Raw genomic sequence first — 23,990 nt, 5'->3', positions numbered from 1 at the left:
AATCTTGTAGACATACACCTATTGTGTTTGTGTGTATTTGTATGCACTTGATCAAGATCTTTAAATAAGTTGAAAATCAGTAGGAATGACCATTTTGCACTGTTGAAATTTGAGAAGGTTTTAAGTAGAGCTGTACCTGTATACATACACAATTTAGTAGTGTGTGTGTGTATATATATATATATATATATTATATATGTGTGTGTATATATGTATATACATGTGTGTGTGTGTGTATATATGTAGGTGTATATATGTGTGTGTGTATATATATGTACTGTATGTATGTATATATATATATGTGTGTGTATATATATGTATATATGTGTATGTGTATATATATATGTATGTATGTATGTACATATATATGTATGTATTTGTATATATGTATGTATATGTATATATATGTGTATATATATATATATCTCCAAGGTTCTCATAGTCATCATTGTCACCGACGTCCCACTGGGTGTGAGTTTTCCTTGCCCTTATGTGGGCCTACCGAGGATGTCGTAGTGGTTTGTGTTGTGGTTTGTGCAGCCCTTTGAGACACTAGTGATTTAGGGCTATATAAGTAAACATTGATTGATTGATATATATATATATATGTATATGTATATATATCAGTTTGAACATCAAATATGTTGTCTTTGTAGCATATTCAACTGAATATGGGTTGAAAATGATTTGCAATTCATTGTATTCTGTTTATATTTACATCTAACACAATTTCCCAACACTTATGGAGACGGGGTTTGTAATACATGCCATGAATATATATATAGGTATGTTATGTGTATATATGTATGTATATATATATATATTTATATATGTATGTGTGTGTATATATATATATATATATATATATATATACACACAAGCCAGAGCTTGTGGCACTGATCGTACAGGGAGCGGACCGCCACAATAAGACAGTCCGATACCCCATACTCTCAGAGCACTCCCCACAGGACTTCCCGAGGGACACAGTCAAAGGCCTTCTCTAAGTCCACAAAGCACATGTAGACTGGTTGGGCAAACTCCCATGCACCCTCAAGAACCCTGCGGAAAGTATAGAGCTGATTCTCATTCCGGTCGCTTCACACTCTGCTGCGAACCGATCTAGTGAGAGTTGATCATATATATATATATGTGTATATATATATGTGTGTGTATATATATATATATATATATATATATATATATATGCATATGTGTATGTGTGTATATATATATATATATATATATGTATATGTGTGTATATATATATATATATATATATATATATGTGTGTATGTATGTATGTATGTCCTGGGTCTTCCCCATGGCCTCCTACCGGTTGGACGTGCCCTAAACACCTCCCTAGGGAGGCGTTCGGGTGGCATCCTGACCAGATGCCCGAACCACCTCATCTGGCTCCTCTCGATGTGAAGGAGCAGCGGCTTTACTTTGAGTTCCTCCCGGATGGCAGACCTTCTCACCCTATCTCTAAGGGAGAGCCCCGCCACACGGCGGAGGAAACTCATTTCGGCCGCTTGTACCCGTGATCTTATCCTTTCTGTCATGACCCAAAGCTCATGACCATAGGTGAGGATGGGAACGTAGATTGACCGGTAAATTGAGAGCTTTGCCTTCCGGCTCAGCTCCTTCTTCACCACAACGGATCGGTACAACGTCTGCATTACTGAAGACGCCGATATCACGATCCACTCTTCCCCCACTCGTGAACAAGACTCCTAGGTACTTGAACTCCTACACTTGGGGCAGGGTCTCCTCCCCAACCCGGAGATGGCATTCCACCCTTTCCCGGGCGAGAACCATGGACTCGGAGGTGCTGATTCTCATTCCGGTCGCTTCACACTCGGCTGCGAACCGATCCAGTGAGAGCTGATCATATATATATACAGTATATATATATATATATGTATACACGAATGTATACATATATATATATATGTATACACGAATGTATACATATATATATATGTATACACGAATGTTTACACATATATATATATAGTATATGTATGTGTATGTATACATACATCCATTTTCTACTGCTTATTCCCTTTTGGGGTTGCGGGGGGCGCTGGTGCCTATCTCAGCTACAATCGGGCGGAAGGCGGAGTACACCCTGGACAAGTCGCCTCCTCATCGCAGGGCCAACACAGATAGACAGACAGCATTCACACTCACAGTCACACACTAGGCCAATCAACCTATCCCCAGGTGCATGTCTTTGGAGGTGGGAGGAAGCCGGAGTACCCGGAGGGAACCCACACATTCACGGGGAGGACATGCAAACTCCACACAGAAAGATCCCACACCCGGGATTGAACCCTGACTACTCAGGACCCTTCGTAATGTGAGGCAGACACACTAACCCCTCTTCCACCGTGAAGCCCTGTATGTATGTGTGTGTGTGTGTGTATATATATATATATTATAATATGTATGTATGTTTGTGTGTATATATATATGTATGTGTATATATATATATTAGGGCTACAAATTTTTGGGTGTCCCACGAATCAATTCAATATCGATTCTTGGGGGTTGCGATTAGATAATATATCGATTTTTTTCGTTTCAACGCGGTTTTCGATTCAAAAGCGATATTTTTCCGACTCAAAACGATTCTGTATTCCTTCAATACATAAGATTTCAGCAGGATCTACCCCAGTCAGCTGACATGCTGGCAGAGCAGTAGATTTAAAAAAAAAAAAAAGCTTTTATAAATGTAAAGGACAATGTTTAACAACTGATTGCAATGATGTAAATTTGTTTTAACTATTAAATGAACCAACACTATGACTTCTTTTATCTTTGTGAAAACATTGGACACAGTGTGTTGTCAAGCTTATGAGATGCGATGCAAGTGTAAGCCACTGTGACACTATTGTTCTTTTATTTTTATTTTTATAAATGTCTAATGATAATGTAAATGAGGGATTTTCAATCACTGCCATGCTGAAATTATAAGTAATATTGAAACTGTTGTTGATATTATTAATTTTTGTTTCACTACTTTTGGTTTGTTCTTTGTCGTGTTTGTGTCTCCTCAATTGCTCTGTTTATTGCAGTTCTGAGTGTTGCTGGGTCAGGTTTGGTTTTGGAATTGGATTGCATTCTTATGGTACTGCTGTGTAGTGGTTTGTTGGATTGATTAAAAAAAAAAAAAAAATCGATATGAAAAAAAAAAAGAATCGATTCTGAATCGCAGAACATATTCGATTTGTATTCGAATTGATTTTTTCTCGCACCCCTAATATATATGTATATATATATATATATATATATATATATATATATATATATATATATATATATATATGTATGTTTGTATATATATGTATGTATGTATATATATGTATGTTTGTATATATATGTATGTATGTATATATATGTATGTATGTATATATGTGTATGTATGTATATATGTGTATATATATATATATATATGTATATATATATATATATGTATATATATATATATGTACATATATATATATATATGTATATATATATATATATATATATGTATGTATGTATGTATGTATGTATGTATATATATATATATATATATATATATATATCAATACAGTGGGGCAAAAAAGTATTTAGTCAGCCACCGATTGTGCAAGTTCTCCCACTTAAAATGATGACAGAGGTCCGTAATTTTCATCGTAGGTACACTCAGGGGCGCTGCTAGGGATTTTGGGCCCCATGAAAAGAATATTTACAGGGCCCCCAACACATAATTTCATATAATTTCATCATCATTAGGGGCCTCTCTGGGCCCCCCTCCATCATGGGCCCCTCGAACCCGTCTCCTTTACCCCCCCCTTTTCGGCGCCCCTGGGTACACTTCAACTGTGAGAGACAGAATGTGAAAAAAAAATCCAGGAATTCGCATTGTAGGAATTTAAAAACATTATTTGTAAATTATGGTGGAAAATAAGTATTTGGTCACTTCAAACAAGGAAGATCTCTGGCTCTCACAGACCTGTAACTTCTTTAAGAAGCTCTTCTGTCCTCCACTCGTTACCTGTATTAATGTAACCTGTTTGAACTCGTTATCTGTATAAAATACACCTGTCCACAGCCTCAAACAGTCAAACTCCAAAGACCAAAGAGCTGTCAAAGGACACCAGGAAAAGAATTGTAGACCTGCACCAGACTGGGAAGAGTGAATCTACAATAGGCAAGCAGTTTTGTGTGAAAAAATTAACTGTGGGAGCAATTATCAGAAAATGGAAGACATACAAGACCACTGATAATCTCCCTCGATCTGGGGCTCCACGCAAGATCTCATCCCGTGGGGTCAAAATGATCATGAGAATGGTGAGCAAAAATCCCAGAACCACACGGGGGCACCTGGTGAATGACCTGCAGAGAGCTGTTACCAAAGTAACAAAGGTTACTATCAGTAACAGACTACGCCGACAGGGAATCAAATCCTGCAGTGCCAGACGTGTCCCCCTGCTTAAGCCAGTGCATGCGCAGGCCCGTCTGAAGTTTACCAGAGAGCACATAAATGATACAGCAGAGGATTGGGAGAATGTCATGTGGTCAGATGAAACCAAAATAGAACTTTTTGGTATAAACTCAACTCGTCGTGTTTGGAGGAAGAAGAATACTGAGTTGCATCCCAAGAACACCACACCTACTGTGAAGCATGGGGGTGGAAACATCATGCTTTGGGGCTGTTTTTCTGCTAAGAGGGACAGGGTGACTGATCCGTGTTAAGGAAAGAATGAATGGGGCCATGTATTGTGAGATTTTGAGCCAAAACCTCCTTCCATCAGTGAGAGCTTTGAAGATGAAACGTGGCTGGGTCTTCCAGCATGACAATGATCCCAAACACACCTCCCGGGCAACAAAGGAGTGGCTCCGTAAGAAGCATTTGAAAGTCCTGGAGTGGCCTAGCCAGTCTCCAGACCTCAACCCCATACAAAATCTGCGGAGGGAGTTGAAAGTCTGTGTTGCTCGGTGACAGCCCCAAAACATCACTGCTCTCGAGAAGATCTGCATAGAGGAATGGGCCAAAATACCAGCTACTGTGTGTGCAAACCTGGTAAAGACCTATAGTAATTGTTTGACCTCTGTTATTGCCAACAAAGGTTATATTACAAAGTATTGAGTTGAATTTTTGTTATTGACCAAATACTTATTTTCCACCCTAATTTACAAATAAATTCTTTAAAATTCCTACAATGTAAATTCCTGGATTTTTTTTCACATCCTGTCTCTCACAGTTGAAGTGTACCTATGATGAAAATTACAGACCTCTGTCATCATTTTAAGTGGGAGAACTTGCACAATCGGTGGCTGACTAAAATACTTTTTTGCCCCACTATATATATATATATATATATATATATATATATATATATATATATATATATATATATACATACAAATACATATATATGTATGTATATATTTATATACATATATGTGTATATATATATATATATATACATATATATATATATATATATATATATATATATATATATATATATATACACACATATATATATATATATATATATATATATGTATGTGTGTGTGTGTGTGTGTGTTGAGTTTGACCCCTAATGGTAAATCTGAACGTAACATGCTGTTTTAAGAGATGTGTCGTAAAGACAGAATGCACTACTTTAGTATACAGTACTTTATTGTTTATGATGGTATAACATTTACAAAGTACGTTATTTTATTTTTATTAAAAGTGTATGTCTGTAGCTGTTATATACAGTTTGGGGGTCACTGCAGTTGTGTAAAGGTAGCGGGAAAAAAATCACGGCTCCCCGTAGCTTTCTTTCAAAATAAAAAAAACATCTTTACTCAAATAAAATAAACTGTGCTGAAACATTACTGATTTAATACGGTGATTTTTTTTATAGACAAATCTCCTTTTGACATGGTTTTAACCTATCATCAGCCCTTATTTTTGTAGCTCCAACCCTCATCTAAGTTTATTGTGAACCACCCAAACCGGAAGCACAGCTGCTCTGACGTGTATAATTGGCTGGTAACAAGAGACGTTGAGTGGCGAAAACCAGTGAGGATGCGGCGGACCCCGCAGCGGGGACAAGCCGCGGGCGGCATGCTCGGCTCCGCTGGCTTTCCGTTGTTTTCGCCCCCCGATCTTTCTCGGACCCCGCTGCACCTATGAGGCCGACGCCAATGACGCCCCGAGTCGCGACAGCGAGGCGGAAAGTGTCCGCGGACGGCGAGCATGTGCTGCTGCTGGCGGGTCGGGTTCGCATGGACGCGGTCCTGTGTGGCCGATCTGGGCCGGAACCAGAGCGTCTCGGTTCCTAATTGCTACGCCGGCGAACCGCTCTCGTTGTATGGGTCCGTCATCGCCCGTCCCCTGCAAGACCACGGCGGGATCATGTCGGCGCTGGGCTCGGACTCGTGGTGGCGGAAGACGCTCTATTTGACCGGGGGCGCTCTGCTGGCCGCTGCTGCCTATTTGCTGCACGAATTGCTGGCTATCAGGTACCGACACCACCTGGGCCGATCGGTACCGTAAGCGATTATTTACCGGCCTTTTCTGTTGGGAAGATTGTTATTACTTAATATTGTGAGATTGGGCGGGGTGAGAGGAGTCTGATTCGTGAGTGGGACGCGCTGTGATGTAACGAACCCCCCCGCCCTCTTACACGCATACGCAACACAATTTGCTAATTACACACAATGTTTGCACACAATGATCCCACTGCAGCTGTTAAGCTTAAAGGTACATTATCATTGACATTACAGCAGGCCGAGGACACACACACACACACACACACACACACACACACACACACACACACACACACAGTCCATCTAAAACGGTATACATTTTTGCCAGGGATGTTATTTTTGAAAATGTTCAGTTTCCTTGCAAATGTTTACATGTATGCAATAATAACACACTATCATATGGGTTTGTTGCTATCTTGGTGTTTAAACCCATTTAAAGGCCTACTGAAACGAGATGATCTTATTTAAACGGGGATAGCAGGTTCATTTTATGTGTCATACTTGATAATTTCGCGATATTGCCATATTTTTGCTGAAAGGATTTAGTAGAGAACATCCACGATAAAGTTCGCAACTTTCGGTGCTAAGAGAAAAGCCCTGCCTCCACCGGACGTTGCAGACGATGACGTCACATGTTTGATGGCTCCTCACATATTCACATTGTTTTTAATAGGAGCCTCCAACAAAAAGTGCTATTCGGACCGAGAAAACGACAATGTCCCCATAAATTTGAGCGAGGATGAAAGATCCGTGTTTGAGGATATTGATAGCGACGGACAGGGGAAAAAAAAAAAAAACGCGATTGCATTGGGACAGATTTAGGTTTTTAGACACATTTACTAGGTTATTTCTGGGAAATCCCTTATCTTTCTATTGTGTTGCTAGTGTTTTAGTGGGTTTAATATTACCTGATAGTCGGAAGGGTGTCTCCACGGGTGTCTTGACGAGCAGTGTCTCAGGGGAGTCGTCCGCAGCTATGGACGGCGCAAGCTTAGTTAATCTCCGGTACGAACTGACTTTTTAACCACAATTTCCTCACCGAAACCTGCTGGTTGATATGTGGTCGGGATCCATGTTCGCTTGACCGCTCTGATCCGTAGGAAAATTTCACCTTCATGAATTTTAAACAAGGAATCACCGTGTGTTTGTGTGGCTAAAGCTTCACAACTCCATCTTTCTACTTTGACTTCTCCAATATTAATTGAACAAATTGCAAAATATTCAGCAACACAGAGCTCCAAAATACTGTGTTATTATGCCGTTAAAGCAGACGACATTTAGCTGTGTGTGTGTGCAGCGCTCATACTTCCTAAAAACCTGTGACATCTTGCGTACACGTCATCATTACACGACGTTTCGAAGACGAAACATCCGGCAAAATTTAAAATTGTAATTTAGTAAACTAAAAAGGCCGTATCAGCATGTGTTGCATAGTTAATATTTCATCATTGATATATAAACTATCAGACTGCGTGGTCGGTAGTAGTGGGTTTCAGTAGGCTTTTAAGCGTAGTTTTGATGCACTCACCATTGTGTCTTATACTCAATGGTTAACTGGACATCTTTATGTGCTCAACGCCTCAATCATTGGTATGTTTTCATCTACAAGACCATTCTTTGTATTACTCCATCTTGTCTTTTAACAAAAAAAAAACCAAGGAAGTCACAATCTGCGTTCAATGAATGTTCTTCAATTTGTCATCCCCCAAAGTAAGAACGGAAATGGGCAAGAAAGCATTTAGGTTTTCAGCACCGAAGGCTTGGGATAATTTACAATCCAATCTTCAACTTCAAACCCTTGTTACATTAAATGAGTTTAAAGCTTCTGTGAAAGGATTGCAGTCTACCTTGTATGTATGCACATGTCATTTGAGCAAGTTTTAATGTTGTAAATGTGATGTTTTATGTGTGTTTACTGTTTTTATTGTAACATTGCTGCTGCCCTCTTGGCCAGGTCTCACTTGGAAAATGGATCTTTGATCTCAATGGGATTTTACCTGGGTAAATAAAGGCTAAATAAAATAAAAAATGGTGCAGTATAGACTATTTTTCGTTTTACAGTGTGTGCCCATTAAATGCTGTGCTTCCAAGGATTTTCAGTTGACAGGATAGCGCGAGAAAATGAGATTATTAATTGCCCTTGAGTGAATGAGAAGAGAGTTAGGACAGAAATAGTCCAAAAACAAGGCGCATATTTCAGCACTGGACAGCTCCCCACCGGACTGCCTCTGTGGACGTAAAAAGGTTGAATGACCAGCAGGGGGCGGAGTAGCATTAAAGAATAAGCCATAAACTTGTCAGAGGATGAGTAAATCGTATAATAGTAAAGTAAATATGTAATATGATAGGTGCAATGTGTGTTTACAGTTTATATGAAGCTGTTTTAATCTTTAGTCAACATACGAACTGTCAAAAATTAGTTCTGGAATATATTAATCAAGAAATATATACATAATTTTGATTTAAAAAATTGCAAGTTAAAAATATTTAAAACTATAGCAATTCTAGTACTCACAATGATTAAATTAAATATTCCATTATTTATATGTTTTTATTATTTGATGAAAGTGTTTCAATTCAGCATTTAAACTAGTATTTTCATTGATATTTATATGAATAATTTAAAGCATTTTTTATTTTAAATTGAAAGTTTCAATATTTATTTCATAATCTTTGACATTTAGGCCCTGCGATGAGGTGGCGACTTCTCCAGGGTGTACTCCGCCTCCTGCCCGAATGCAGATGAGATAGGCTCCAGCGACCCCCAAAAAGGGACAAAGCGGTAGAAAATGGATGGATCGATGGCATTGACATTTATGTACTATTTGTTTACTATTTTTGTATTTTCATTTTTTAAATCTGTGTTCATGGCGTCGTTTAATAAAATAATAATGTACCGTATATGAAATTATTGTACACAAATATGAAAAAACAACTACTGCTACTTCCACTCTTCTACTCTTTTAATGCTGCACATGTGACCTTTTACTGGCTTTTCCCCCAGTGACTGCATTTGATGTCACTGGACTGTGACAAATTATTTTTGACAAACTACAATAAGAGCTGTCAATCATCCAGACAAAAGAGCGAGCATTGTATAAATAAAGAGGGATATATCAAATACCTATACATTCAAGAATATTTTTATTGTGCTTTTATTAAAGTGATGTGTATTGTTTTGTTTCAGAAAAGAAGAAGAGATGGACTCTAAAGATGCCATCATTCTGCACCAGTTCTCCCGACCCAAAACTGGCGCTCCTTCCTTGTCCCCCTTCTGCCTTAAGACGGAGACGTACCTCCGCATGGTGGACCTGCCCTACCAGGTGCAGTGGTCCAGTGTTTTTTTTAATGTATTTTCACCCATTTGGGTTAAAAATGTTTTTTGCAAACCAGTAATTATAGTCTGCAAACAGTGAAAATGATGTGTTGTTGTTGAGTGTCGTGCTGTCGAGAGCTCGGCAGTGACCGTGTAATACTCTTTCATATCAGTAGGTGGCAGCCAGTAGCTAATTGCTTTGTAGATGTCGGGAACAGCGGGAGGCAGTGTGAAGGTAATAAGGTGTTTAATGCTTAAATGAAAAATAAACACAATACGAGTGCCCCTTAAGAAAAAGCATTGAAGTTTAGGGTAGGCTATGCAGAACGAAACTAAAACTGAACTGGCTACGAAGTAAACAAAAATTGAATGCTGGACGACAGCAAAGACTTACTGTGGAGCAAAGGCGGCGTCCACAATGTACATCTGAACATGACATGACAATCAACAATTTCCCCACAAAGAAGGATAAATACGACTGAAATATTCTTCATTGCTAAAACAAAGTACATGCGGGAAATATCGCTCAAAGGAAGACATGAAACTGCTCCAGGAAAATACCAAAAAAAGAGAAAAAGCCAGCAAAATAGGAGCCAAGACAAGAACTAAACCACTACACACAGGAAAACTCAAAATAAGTCAGGGCGTAATATGACAGGTGGTGACAGTACACCTACTTTGAGACAAGGCCTATATTGCTTGGTTATGGTTTAAAGTTGTATCAAACAATTGCGACTACGACGTTTTACTGTCAACTGAGATTTGTTTTTTAAGGATTTCTGCTGGTGGTGTGCCTCCGGATTTTTTCAATGCTAAAAATGTGCCTTGGCTTAAAAAGGCTTGAAAAACACTGCAGTAGTCGCTAAAACATGTTTTGGCACTGCATCGCTGAATGGTCAATATTCCCCCTCCAGAACTACTTCGACGGCAAGCTTTCGCTGCAGGGCAAGATGCCGTGGATCGAGTACAACCATGAGCAAATGTGCGGCTCTGACTTTATAATCGACTTCCTGGAGGAGAAGCTGGGTGTGAGTCTCAACAAGAGTTTGACGCCGCAGGAGAGGGCTGTGTCGCGCGCCGTCACCAAAATGGTGGAGGAACATTTCTACTGGTGAGTGAAAAAATACTGAAACTGTTGTAACGTACATGTCTGATCAATAGGTGGTGACTTTGGTAAACAAACACCAGAGTCCTGTATAAAGAGCCAACTCGGTTTCAGGCGATCTCCTCAATGATTGGTCAAAAGCTATGACTGCTACTAACTTTGACGCTTATTTGTTAATTTTTCGACGTATAAAAAATGCCCTATTGTGCAGCGAGAATCGTGGAAAGATTTTACATCGATATCCACACAACACAGAAAGAAGACACGTCCGGGAAGTGATCGATTACGACCTCTCGTGCGAGGTAAACACGACACAACGTCAACGTTTGACAAAAACAGACTATCTTTGAATCTCAGTGAAACTTAAAAAAATCAATTCTGGAACAGTAGAAGAGAAAATCCTGCACAAATACAAACAGACGGAGAAAGAGCAAAATAAACCACATGTGCATGTAATAATAGATGAGAAAATGAACTGGAATTCTCATTAAAAATATACAACATAAAGTGGCATGAAATACTTTAAGTAATGAATAGAGGAAAATATGTTCTGGACCAAAAATCAGTCCATATTCTCTACTACTCGCCAGTGTAATCATATCTGTGTTATTGTGCAGAAATATGGAGGAAAAAGGTAGAAAAGTACACTTAACATGTTACAAAAAAGAAAGATCAGTTAGAATAATACATGAGTGATGCATACAGTAGGTGGCGACTTGTCCAGGGTGTATCCTGCCTTCCGCCCGAATGCAGCTGAGATAGGTTCCAGTACCCCCGCGACCCCGAACGGGACAAGCGGTAGGAAATGGATGGATGATAAATATAGTGATTACAAATACATTGGAGGCAGCCACCACACTTGACATGCTTCACACAAAAGTCACAATTTCTCTGTGATCGTTGGTCCAAAGCTAATGACAATTTTGGCAAAATGAGGATGATAAGGTATTTGTTTGTTTTTTTCCAATTTACGTTTATTGCGCTCTGAGGTGCGTGTTAGAGTGCCTGCTGATCTCCAAACAGCGCAAGAATGTAACAGCAAAGTGTGTCAAATACGGCCAAAAAATTATACTTTGAAGAAGTAAAGCCATGTTTTATTCTAGGTTTATTAGCTTGAGTATGTTTAGAACTATTTATATCATGTTGGCTTATTTTGCCCAAAAAAAACTAATGTCAAAATGACAGTACTTGCTTGGATCCTGGCACATCCGCACACGTCCTTGGTAGCAGTCATGGCGCCTGTTACACACGACTCGGACAAACACGACATGCACGCCTCCACAGGACCATCGCCTACTGCCAGTGGGTGGACAACTTGGAGGAGACCCAGAAAATGTTGTCCGTGAGCGGGCCGCTGAGCGAGCTGCTCAAGTGGATCCTGAGTCACGTGACCGGCGGCATTGTCAAGCGGGAGATGTACGGACACGGAATGGGACGCTTCTCCAAGGAGGAAGTCTACGCCCTGATGGAGAAGGACATGCGCACGCTGGCCACCTTGCTAGGTGAATAACTCGCTGACTTAATACTCATTTACTAAAAAACATGGGTATGATGATGATGCTGAGCATACAAAAGGCAATACATTGACAATACTGCCCTCTTGTGGTGACCCACAACACTGACGCTAACATGTGCTTTGTGTGTGCTAGGCAATAAAAAATATTTTATGGGCTCCAAGATTTCAACATTAGACGCCACAGTGTTTGGCCACCTGGCCCCCGCCATGTGGACCCTACCTGGAACCCGACCAGAGCAGCTCATCAAAGGTGAGAAGTTACGTTTTGTTACGTCCTCCACCTTAGCACATCTTTTGTCACTATTTCATTTCTCGCACGCTTTAGCAAGGGCCTTTTTTGTGTCACATCTTTCGACTTCTTCACTAAATTATAGCAACTGAAGAAATAGGGAATGCAAAGTAAAGTATCGACAGATGTAAAGATATGTCACATTATGCCATACTTGCCAGCCCTCCCGAATTTTCCGGGAGACTCCCGAAATTCAGCGCCTCTCCCGAAAACCTCCAGGGACAAATTTTCTCCCGAAATTCAGGCGGAGCTGGAGGCCACGCCCCCTCAAACTCCATGAGAACAGACTCAGGAATGTTGTGACCCTCTTAAACAGGACAATACTGCCATCTACTGTACATAGAATAGAATAGAACGTACTTTATTGATCCCTGGGGGAAATTCAGCACCACAGTTCGCTCACAATAAACAATGATAATAATTAATAATATAATATATATAATATATTATTCATACAATATATAATATATGAATAATATAAATATATTCTACATTTAAGTGCAGTCAAGGAACATATGCATTAGAGAGTCTGTTCTGAAGCCCACAATAAAGAGACGTAACTTCATCACGTCGCCTGGTCATTGACTCCAACCCAATATATTACACCGTCGACGAGCAAAATGAAGAAATATTCTTGCAAGTTCCAAAACGAATGGAAACAAGAATTTCAGTTTATCCAGGAGAGTTCGTAGGGGAAGGGGTATGTTGCCTGTAAGTTTTGTAGAACAGACTTCTCCATTGAACACGGTGAACGGATATACTCAGTCATGAACGGTCAGCGAAGCACAAAGCGTCCGCAGCGCAGCATCGTTCACAACCCAGTACTATGGCCCACCTCGCAAAATGGAAACCTGATGGTGTATCTTATGCTGAGACAAAGATGGCTATGCTGATAGCTGGAGGCAACATCCCGTTGTCATTTGCGGATGTCTACAACAAATCTGTGAAGGTTATGTTCCCGGATTCGGAGATCACTCGCCAATACGCAAATGGCAGAACAAAGGTTACTCAAATAGTGAAAGGTAAGTGTTGTTTTTTTTTTTTTTTGTAACCAGCAAGCACAGTACAGTTAGTAGAACAACTGTGTTTTTATTACTGTGTATTTGATAGGTGCCGTCTGAAATTTAACTATTTTGTTTATTTGTATATACAATAAAATAAATATATATATAGCTAGAATTCACTGAAAGTCAAGTATTTCATACATATATATATTTATATACATATATATACAGTATATATACAAAATATATATGAAATACTCGCGTTGGTGAATTATACTACTCCCCTCGACCAACCCCTCCCGCCCCCTACCCCCCACCTTCTGAAATCAGAGGTCTCAAGGTTGGCAAGTATGCATTATGCTAGTGTACTTTGTGTTAAATATGGTATTTATATGTAGCATTATCTTGTGTTACAGTTTACGTTATACATTGTGAGCATAATGTAACATATCCTATGATACACTACATTATACACTAAGTTACTATATGCTGCTTTCTGTACACCGACAGTTGTATGGTATACCGGGGCGGCATAGCTTGGTTGGTAGAGTGACCGTGCCAGCAACTTGAGGGTTCCAGGTTCGTAAAAGCGCTTTGAGTTTCTAGAGAAAAGTGCTATATAAATATAATTCACTTCACTTCACTAATAAAGTACCGCGGTACTAATGAATTAAAACAGGTACTATACTGCCTTTGAAAAATACTGTTACTTTATTTTTCATGCCAGCACAAAACTAAATAATGCACCAAAAACTTAAGACCTGTGCAATACATTTTTGACTATTTTTTTCACTACAGAAACCTAAGTCAACAACCGCACACAGCACAAGTGAAAACAGGGCAGAGACAAAAGAGGGAGAATGGACACACTGTATTTTGGCTTCTAACTTAATGATAAAGTTGAAGCATTGAACACTGACGCGCTTCTAGTTTCTAGCGTAACATCTGTGCACAGTGTTTTAGATACTTCTAAATCACTAATCCTTGCCTCCGTGACGACAAATATCATATTCATATCCGCAGTATCATAACTGCAGGACAGCAAACCAGCCCCTCAAATGTAAACAAATGGGTGGATCTATAAAATGATCAACTGTAATGATACCAAGAGCTCAAGAACCGTATATCGTCGATACTACAATGATTACATTTTTAGTTTTTACTGTCACAAAATCTTTTCTTTCTTTTATTGTTTAAAAACTCAGGAAATAAGTCCCTCGACACAGGAGGACTTTATTTATCAGAATCGTTGCTATTGCCAAGCATATAGACACATAGAAGGAATTTGTCTTGGTGTATTGGTGCACAACATAAGAAAGAATGCCGAGATAACAAGAACCTGTGTTAAACAAGCTACATTGTATGGAGCACTTGGCAATATGTGAAGTAGAATTTTTAAAATTGTGAAATACAGTGGGGCAAAAAAGTATTTAGTCAGCCACCGATTGTATAAGTTCTCCCACTTAAAATGATGACAGAGGTCTGTAATTTTCATCATAGGTACACTTCAACTGTGAGAGACAGAATAAGAAGAAAAATACAGGTATTCACATTGTAGGAATTTTAAATAATTTATTTGTAAATTATGGTGGAAAATAAGTATTTGGTCAAGTGAAGCATGAGGGTGGAAACATCATGCTTTGGGGCTGTTTTTCTGCTAAGGGGACAGGACGATTGACCCGTGTCAAGGAAAGAATGAATGGGGCCATGCATCGTGAGATTTTGAGCCAAAACCTCCTTCCATCAGTGAGAGCTTGAATGGTTGACCAAATACTTATTTTCCACCATAATTTACAAATAAATTATTTAAAATTCCTACAATGTGAATTCCTGGATTTTTCTTCTTATTCTGTCTCTCACAGTTGAAGTGTACCTATGATGAAAATTACCGACCTCTGTCATCATTTTAAGTGGGAGAACTTGCATAATCGGTGGCTGACTAAATACTTTTTTGCCCCACTGTATGTATATATGTACATATATTGTATATACATTATACAGTATGTTACATATGTTTCTTTAATGTTAATAAGGAAACAATGTTATGCAGATGTGTACTTCAAACAATTTTATAGACAAGCTATACTATTTATAGTCGCTGCGCTTCACAACATTACGCTACATTAAACATACACTACATTATACAATATGTTGCAATATGGTGTTATGTTATACTTTGTTATATTATTCTACGATATGCAACATTAAATGTTAATTTATTAATGTTACATTACATAATGCAGTAATATATTAGTTATAAATAGTAATAGATTCTGATATACTATAAATGATATTGTGATACTCTATATTACAAAACATAAAATGATATCATGTGTGTTGTCCAGGTGAGCTGATCAACTTGGCCATGTACTGCGAGCGTATTCGCCGGCGCTTCTGGCCCGAGTGGTTTGTGGATTTGGAGGACTTCCGCTACAAGGACACGTCTGAGAGCAGCGTCTCTGCATCCAGGCTGCCTGACCTCGGCCTCTACTCCCGCACGGACACCCTCCAGGACGACACCCACTCACACAGCACACACAGCAGCCACACGCCACCGCCGCCGCTGTCGCCCATCAGCGACCCCACAGGCCACTCGCTGTACGACTCCGACATGGACACGGAGTGCTCCGAGATGGAGCTGCTCAAGTGTTGACGAAAGGTTACGTAGACGTAAAAAAAGAACCTCTGTCCTCGCAGACGTCTTGGACTTCCAACACACAAGATGTCACATGGGCGTATTCGTGGCAACGTGTGTGTGCGCCGCCATTGTTGCCCCTCGTGAGCCAAGAGCGCCACATAGTCACTAAAAAGGCCTCATCCAGACGGACTCTCATCAATGTAAATACATAGAAAAATGACATGCGTATATGCATAGAACTAGATAGCTTGCTAATATCAAAGAATAACAATCATATCATGTAAATATTTTACTCAGACGTTACTCACAAAAATCCCCCTTTAACTGTTCTTGGGTTGGTGTGAACAGCTGGCATTTTTATCCCCTTTCAAAACAATTCGCAACATATGTAGAATACAATTAGTAATAATCAATAACTCATGCAAAATGAATGCGTTTGCCATTACTTGGCTCGAGGAATTACAAAATATTTTTTGTGAAACCATGTCATTATTTTTTGTAATCATCTTTCTGGTCAATTTCCTCAGTTTTATAAAAAATGGTTTAAGTTGATCTATGAATCAAACTACGAACGTGTCGTGAAGCATCGATGTTTCAGGGTCACATATTTGGCCTTGACAAAGGTCTTTGCCCCTTGAGTGCCGTTCTAGTTATTTACTGCGGTAACAGCGCCCCCTGCCTCATCACACTGAAAACACAAGATCGTGTCACACAAAGAGATACATACATATTTTTATGTATAATAATCCATCCATCCATTTTCTACCGCTTGCCCCTTCCTGGTACAATTGTCATACTTGCCAACCTTGAGACCTCCGATTTCGGGAGGTGGGGATTGGGGGGCGTGGTCGGGGGTGGGGCGGGGGCGTGGTTGGGAGGAGAGTATATTTACAGCCAATTCACCAACTCGAGTATTTCATATATGTTTCATATATATATATATATATATATATATATATATATGTGTATGTATGAAATACTTAACTTTCAGTGAATTCTAACTATATATATATTTTATTATATATATAAATAAAATAGTTGAATTTCAGACGGCGCCTATCAAATACACAGTAATAAAAACACAGTTCTAACTGTACTGTGCTTGCCGGTTACAAAAAAAAAACAACCACTTTCACTATTTGAGTAACGTCACTTCCGAGTTTCCAGAAAATGGCACCAGTATGTGCTTTGCCCTGCCGTCTCTCGCTGTAAGCTCTGTTCGTTTTTGTGTTGTTTGCGTCTATTTTCGTCTCTGTCAGTTCACTGCTTGAGTATGACCGCCAAACACTGTCTGATCTTTGCCCCTTTCCCACTGATATGATCAACTTCGACGTTGGTTTTTCGACGTCCCAGTCAGTTTTTTTGCCTGGCCGGATTCCTGCCTTCCTTCCCCTCCTTGTGGCTCCTCTCTCCCGCCACCTGCTGGCTGTGTGTCGGGCCCCATCTGGATTAGCTGCGCCCTTGGATGTGCTGGCCCCCGCCAGGTTCGGTCTTGTGAATGCAAAAACCTTTGACAAACAAAACATTTATCCTGAAGGATTTCTTCACTTCCCGCGGACTTGACTTCCTCTGTGTGACGGAAAAATGGCTGCTAGCCGATGAGTCCACCCCTCCTAATGAACTTCTGCCTCCGGAGTGTTCCTACTTTAATTCTCTGCGGTCGTCCAGTTGAAAAGGAGGAGGATTAGCAGACGTTTTTAAAAATGACTTTAAATGCCGTCAGATCCGCCTGCAATCCTCCTTTTCAAGCTTCGAACTGTGCATGTTTGAGCTAGAGGGGGCGTGGCCTCCAGCTCCAGCTGAATTTCGGGAGATTTTCGGGAGAAATTTTCTTCCGGAAGGTTTTCGGGAGGGGCTCTGAATTTTTGGAGTCTCCCGGAAAATCCGTGAGGGTTGGCAAGTATGACAATTGTCTGTGATCCGTCCATCTTTATTATGTTAGACGTGGCTCCGCCCCCTTGTACCCTCCTAGATGAATGGCATGCGGCGTGTGGAACAATGTTTCATGTTACAGAGCAACAAAACACTTCAATATTTAATAGCCGTTGTGGTGAAGAAGGAGCTGAGCCGGACGGCAAAGCTCTCAATTTACCGGTCGATCTACGTTCCCATCCTCACCTATGGTCATGAGCTTTGGGTCATGACCGAAAGGATAAGATCACGGGTACAAGCGGCTGAAATGAGTTTCCTCCGCCGTGTGGCGGGGCTCTCCCTTAGAGATAGGGTGAGAAGCTCTGCCATCCGGGAGGGACTCAAAGTAAAGCCGCTGCTCTTCTACATCGAGAGGAGCCAGATGAGGTGGTTCGGGCATCTGGTCAGGATGCCACCCGAACGCCTCCCTAGGGAGGTGTTTAGGGCACGTCCAACCGGTAGGAGGCCACGGGGAAGACCCAGGACACGTTGGGAAGACTATGTCTCCCGGCTGGCCTGGGAACGCCTCGGGATGCCCCGGGAAGAGCTAGATGAAGTGGCTGGGGAGAGGGAAGTCTGGGTTTCCCTGCTTAGGCTGTTGCCCCCGCGACCCGACTTCGGATAAGCAGAAGATGATGGATGGATGGATGGATTTAATAGCTATTTTGCTGCTGTTTTAGGCCCCGCCCTTATCCCCCTTCTCACACAAACAGGCTGCTTGTTGTGCGCGTTTGTCGTTCAGCAGACGCACGTGTAGCGTAAAGCAAAGGTCAGAGGTCAATGAACTACCTTGTTGAAGGTAATTCTGTTCAGGTTTCATGGACAGCGACACTTAACGTGCTGTCCATTCATCCCCTCAAAACATATTGTGTTTTTTTTCTCACAATTTCCCCCTCCAGTTAACAAATGAAAGCTCTTTAATGCATGTGAATGTGACATGACTGCAGCCAAATGAGCGTTAACGGGAACAACATTAATGAGGTGTCCTATATTTTTCTCTTTTTTTATTTTTATGGTTTCATAGGTCAGGCTTCTTATTGCCTTGTGCCAGCATTATTCACATTTGGCCTTATGTGTGGGGGAATTGTTTTATATTTTATTTATATTCTGTATGTTCGATTTAATCATATTGAGGTTATTTATTATGATTATTTTTCCAATATGTATTTTTATATTTGTTGTTTAGTGCCAGCATGCAGTTATTTTTGTTGTATTGCTTCACTTGCTCTATTATAGTATTATTGTTTTTTAAACTACATTGTCGAAAAGTGCAATATTATCCATGCTTTATTACGTCCTTTATCGCTTTGCATCAGTGTTTCATCCCAAAAAGTCTAACTTCCCTTTTAGTACTTTAAATCAACAGGTGGACGTCCCTGGAGCAATATGAGGTCACAGACTATAGCCATATTACATCATATCCTGTGTGTGTGTGTGTGTGCATCAAGTGTACATAAGGAAACATGATGTATTGTTATGAATGTATGTAGACATAAATCATTAAATGTAAGTGGGATATTTTACTCTTGATCGTGTTCTCAAAAAGACTCGTACTTCAATGCACTTCCAGCCACAGATTACAAACTAAAACTATATAATAAATATGGTATTGAAGTACTTTTTTCATATGATGTACTTCTTATTAGTAGATCCTATATATTTTTTGTTTCTGTGGCAGTCAAACACATTTTTTTTGTGCACATAGAGAATGACGTCATGTCATTTAAAACCAAGTATGGGGACAACACGACAGTTGTAGTACCACTTTTATCCGCCAGATGCCTCTCTTCTCCCGCTGACTGTGCGTAGCACTGCCTTTGAACTATGACGCAATGTTATAACCCTACAAGGTGCGCTTCTGGTTGGCCAACTTCCAACATTTTGTCACTTAACTGATTTTAAACATGTTTAAATATCTTCATTTACTTTAGATGCCACTTGCCGCCACACTTCATCAAACGCGTCATCGAGGTCACCAGAATTAGATTTTTTGAGCTTAAAAAAAAAAAAGATACAAATAAGTGTTTATTATAACCATTTCAAATCTTTACTATTTGTTTGTCATCCTTATTTTCCTTTCGTATTAGTATTTTATTTATTTATTTTAGAAGTAAAAATAAATCCGTATTTCTTCACAACCAACCACACGCTAATTAGAATATCAATATTTTCCATAATAATCTAAATTAAAAGAGGGTTCCCCGAAAAGTGTTCATTATAATACAACATTTTAAAACATACATCAATCAGCAGCAGTTTTCCCTTCAGGTTGTTAATAATCATACAAATACTGAAGTGTCATACAAAACAAATAGCATTTAATGACAAAAAAGCATGTATAGAAATTGTGCAATCGTTGATTTGTTTTCCTTGTCACAGATTTCAGGTCGAAAGTGTTTTTTGTTTTGGTTTTGTATTCGTTTACCCACAGAGAAACTCAAATTCAGCTGGGCCTGTTGTGTGTGTGTGTGTGTGTGTGTGTGTGTGTGTGTGGGGGGGGGGGGGGGGGGGGGCATTATTATCATCATGAATAATATTCATATAAAACATTCCTGTAAGTATTTAGTCATTTTACATTCAGAGAGCACGTTGTGCATATTTTGTGGTGCACATTTCAAATGAAAACACTTGAAATTGTCACAGTATATCATCCACGTCCTCAGGCTGCATTTGAGTTTCTGGTTTCCTCCACATCTTTAGCAGGAGAATGAAGCCTCACCCAGTTTTCATATAACCTCATCAGATAAGATTATTGGTCACAGTAGCACAAGAAAGTGTGTGTGTGTGTGTGTGTGTGTGTGTGTGTGTTGGCACAAACTGACAAGAGTAACATACAAAAACAATGCGTATACAAAAGAAAAGAAAAGGAAAAAAGCTGAGTTACATCCCACAAATAGTCTGGGTGAATGTATGAGTCTTTCATGGTATACCAGGCGGACACATTTCCTTCTTTTTTTTTTCTCTTTTTTTTTTTTTTATTAATGTCATCTGTTGTATTTTTTTTTAAAGTTAATGTCCTCCATCTTCATGGGAGAGGAAGGCAAAATTGGATTTTTTTTTTTTATTCCTGGAAAAGTATTGAAATAACAAACGGCAAAAACACACTGCACAGAAAAAGCTCTAAAGTGAAGCAATAATAGCTCTCAATTATTATTATTATTATTATTATTAAATGATTTTTTTTATAAAGATTGTATTTTTGTACAAATATGCTGTAAATAGCAAAAATGATTTTCATATTTATTTTCAAAGCACTTGAATTCAATTGTTTAACTAATTTGACCTCTAAATAATATTGGTGATAATTTAAGAAGAGGAATAATGTCACCACCGATAAGAATATGAGACCTGCCCAATAATCAGAATATCAACAATATCGATGATCGTGTTTTTTGCTGGCTTGAAATGTCACATTTCTGTCGGCGTGGAACCCCTGTTGCTATTGTTCCACGGAAAAATGGCGTGTTTTTACCCCCCACCCCCCTCACCCTTCCTCCCCACTCACTCACTGCGGTTCATGCACACGAAGACTCCCCGTCCCCATTTCACAGCATTTGGCACAAATGACGCACTTTGCCTGCACCTGTGCACACACGCAGACACGGACACGGGAGGGAGCAAAAAACAAACAAGCAAACAAACAAAAAAAACCAACCCAAAACGTGTTTTTCTCGTCGGCCCCACAGCAGCCATAATCCCGAATACATCCCATAATAGTCGCCGCGAGTTCCGCAGCGTGGAGAAGCTCCACCAGTGCCTGCTTGGGGTAAATCCCATGTGGTTTTTGCAATGGTTGCCGAGGTCCAGGGTGGGTGGGGACTGGTGGTCACTGCACGGGGGTATGTGCTCCGTGGTGAGGGGGGCTGTCCCCGTACATGTCCTCCCCCCCTGCGAGTTGCCCCCCAGCGGGCGTCATCCTCTTCTCCTTCTGCCTCCTGTTGCAGAACCAGACCCGCACCACCTCCTTCTCCAGCTGCAGGCTGTCCGCCAGCGAGTTGATCTCTGCCGCGCCGGGCTTGGGACACTTGAGGAAGTGGCTCTCCAGGGCCCCCTTGACGCCCACATCGATGGAGGTCCTCTTTTTCCTCTTGCGGCCCTGCGCGGCGATCTTGTCCAGGCTGGTGGGGCTACCCGAAGTGGAGTCGGCCTCCTCCAGCCACTTGTTCAGCAGCGGCTTCAGCTTGCACATGTTCTTGAAGCTCAGCTGCAGCGCCTCGAAGCGGCAGATGGTGGTCTGCGAAAAGACGTTCCCGTAGAGGGTCCCCAGGGCCAAGCCCACGTCCGCCTGGGTGAAGCCCAGCTTGATGCGCCGCTGCTTGAACTGCTTGGCAAACTGCTCCAGCTCGTCCGAGGTCGGCGTGTCCTCGTCGGAGTGGTCCTGGTGGCCCCCGTGCGGCGGCGGCGGCGGCTGGTGGCTCCCCGGCCCGCCCCCGTGCTCGCTGAGGTGCGGGCTGTGGCTGTGATGCTCGTCGTCCCGCAGGGGGTGGTGGTGGTGCGGGTGTGCGTGGTGGTGCATGCCCCCTTGCTCCCCGCCGGGCATCATGCCGAAGCCGGACTGGGCGTAGAGCAGCCCCTGGCCTTCAGACGTCGCCATGGCGGGGATGTGCGTGGAGGCGGCGCTGCCGGTGCGCCATGCTCTGGCGTCGTGATGCGCGTCGCCGCCGCCGGAGTCCTCGCGGTCGGCGTCCTGGAGCACTGGCTTGACGTCCTGCTCGCCGAGGGGGCTGGGGGGCCACGTCGCCCCGCCGTCCCCGTGAGACAGCGCCGCGATCCACTGGTGCGCGTGGCTGAGCGGGTGCGCGCCGCCCGCCAAGCCGCCGTATACGTCGCTCTGGAGGAGGGCGTGCGCGTCCCTGTACGCGTGATTTTGCTGCTGCTGCTGCTGCTGCTGCTGCATGCTGCCGGATTCCGTATGCGGCGGCGGCGGTGGAGGCTGCGGCGCGCTGCCGGCGGCGCCGTGGACGCCGAAGTGGTTCGACGTGGCGGTGGCCATCGCCGCGAGTCAGAAGGAGGCTGCCGCGGACGGGAAGAGGTGCGCGCCACAGGGCAGCCGCGCGTCTCTCTCCAGCATCTCCGGGGCGCCGTGCCAAGGGGACGCAGCGGCGCGCACCTGTGGTCCGCCTCGCTCCTCTCTTTATTGGCCGAGAGTGGCTGACAGATGTGGTTACCCCTGACAGCACCCCGCTCATTGGTCACGGGAGATTGTGCACAAGCCCCCAATCACTCTGCCCCCCACGATACTACCGCGTCCTGCAGCACGCTGGAGCTCTAAATGAGGGAGAGTGTAAACACATCCGTCCCGGAGCCTCTCCAGCTGACTGGACTGATCACCTGACTGACGCACGACAACCACTACTTAGGGGTGCACCTCATCAGGCTTTAGTGCACCAACAGGAAGTGTGTATGTCGGACCTAAACCTGCGCACTGAAATTGCACGCATGGTTTAGTGCACTTTTACCAAGCAGAAGCCTGGAATTGAAAGTTTTTAGCAGTTACATATAGATGACGCATTTAAATTTCTCTTTGCAACATGTTCGAAAAGTAGTGGGAGGAAGCTGAGTTTATTTAATCCTGACCCAGGGGTCAGGAACCTTTTGGGCTGAGAGAGCCATACAAGCCAAATAATTTAAAAAGTATTTCCGTGAGAGCCATATCATATTTTTTCAAAGA

General features: G+C 41.6%; 2 protein-coding genes across 2 annotated transcripts; one reads left to right on the top strand and one right to left on the bottom strand.

The window, feature by feature from the left end:
• Positions 1-6,030: 6,030 nt before the first annotated feature.
• faxca (failed axon connections homolog, metaxin like GST domain containing a) lies at positions 6,031-16,889 on the top strand. The gene is made up of 6 exons (XM_061900766.1): positions 6,031-6,510; positions 9,728-9,863; positions 10,771-10,967; positions 12,246-12,463; positions 12,611-12,727; positions 16,116-16,889. Exons 1-6 carry the CDS (start codon positions 6,245-6,247, stop codon positions 16,421-16,423), a joined length of 1,242 nt encoding a protein of 413 aa, XP_061756750.1. The 5' UTR covers positions 6,031-6,244; the 3' UTR covers positions 16,424-16,889.
• A 2,008-nt stretch (positions 16,890-18,897) lies between these two features.
• On the bottom strand, positions 18,898-23,646 carry pou3f2a (POU class 3 homeobox 2a). The gene is given in 2 exon segments (XM_061900765.1): positions 18,898-23,319; positions 23,321-23,646. Coding segments are annotated over 2 exon segments (1,362 nt in total). The 5' UTR covers positions 23,509-23,646; the 3' UTR covers positions 18,898-22,145.
• Positions 23,647-23,990: the final 344 nt, after the last annotated feature.

Source organism: Nerophis ophidion, linkage group LG05 (assembly GCF_033978795.1).
Source record: "Nerophis ophidion isolate RoL-2023_Sa linkage group LG05, RoL_Noph_v1.0, whole genome shotgun sequence".
NCBI lineage: Eukaryota > Metazoa > Chordata > Actinopteri > Syngnathiformes > Syngnathidae > Nerophis > Nerophis ophidion.
The sequence above is the reverse complement of the archived record's forward strand: the minus strand, read 5'-3'. Positions and strand labels throughout refer to the sequence as shown.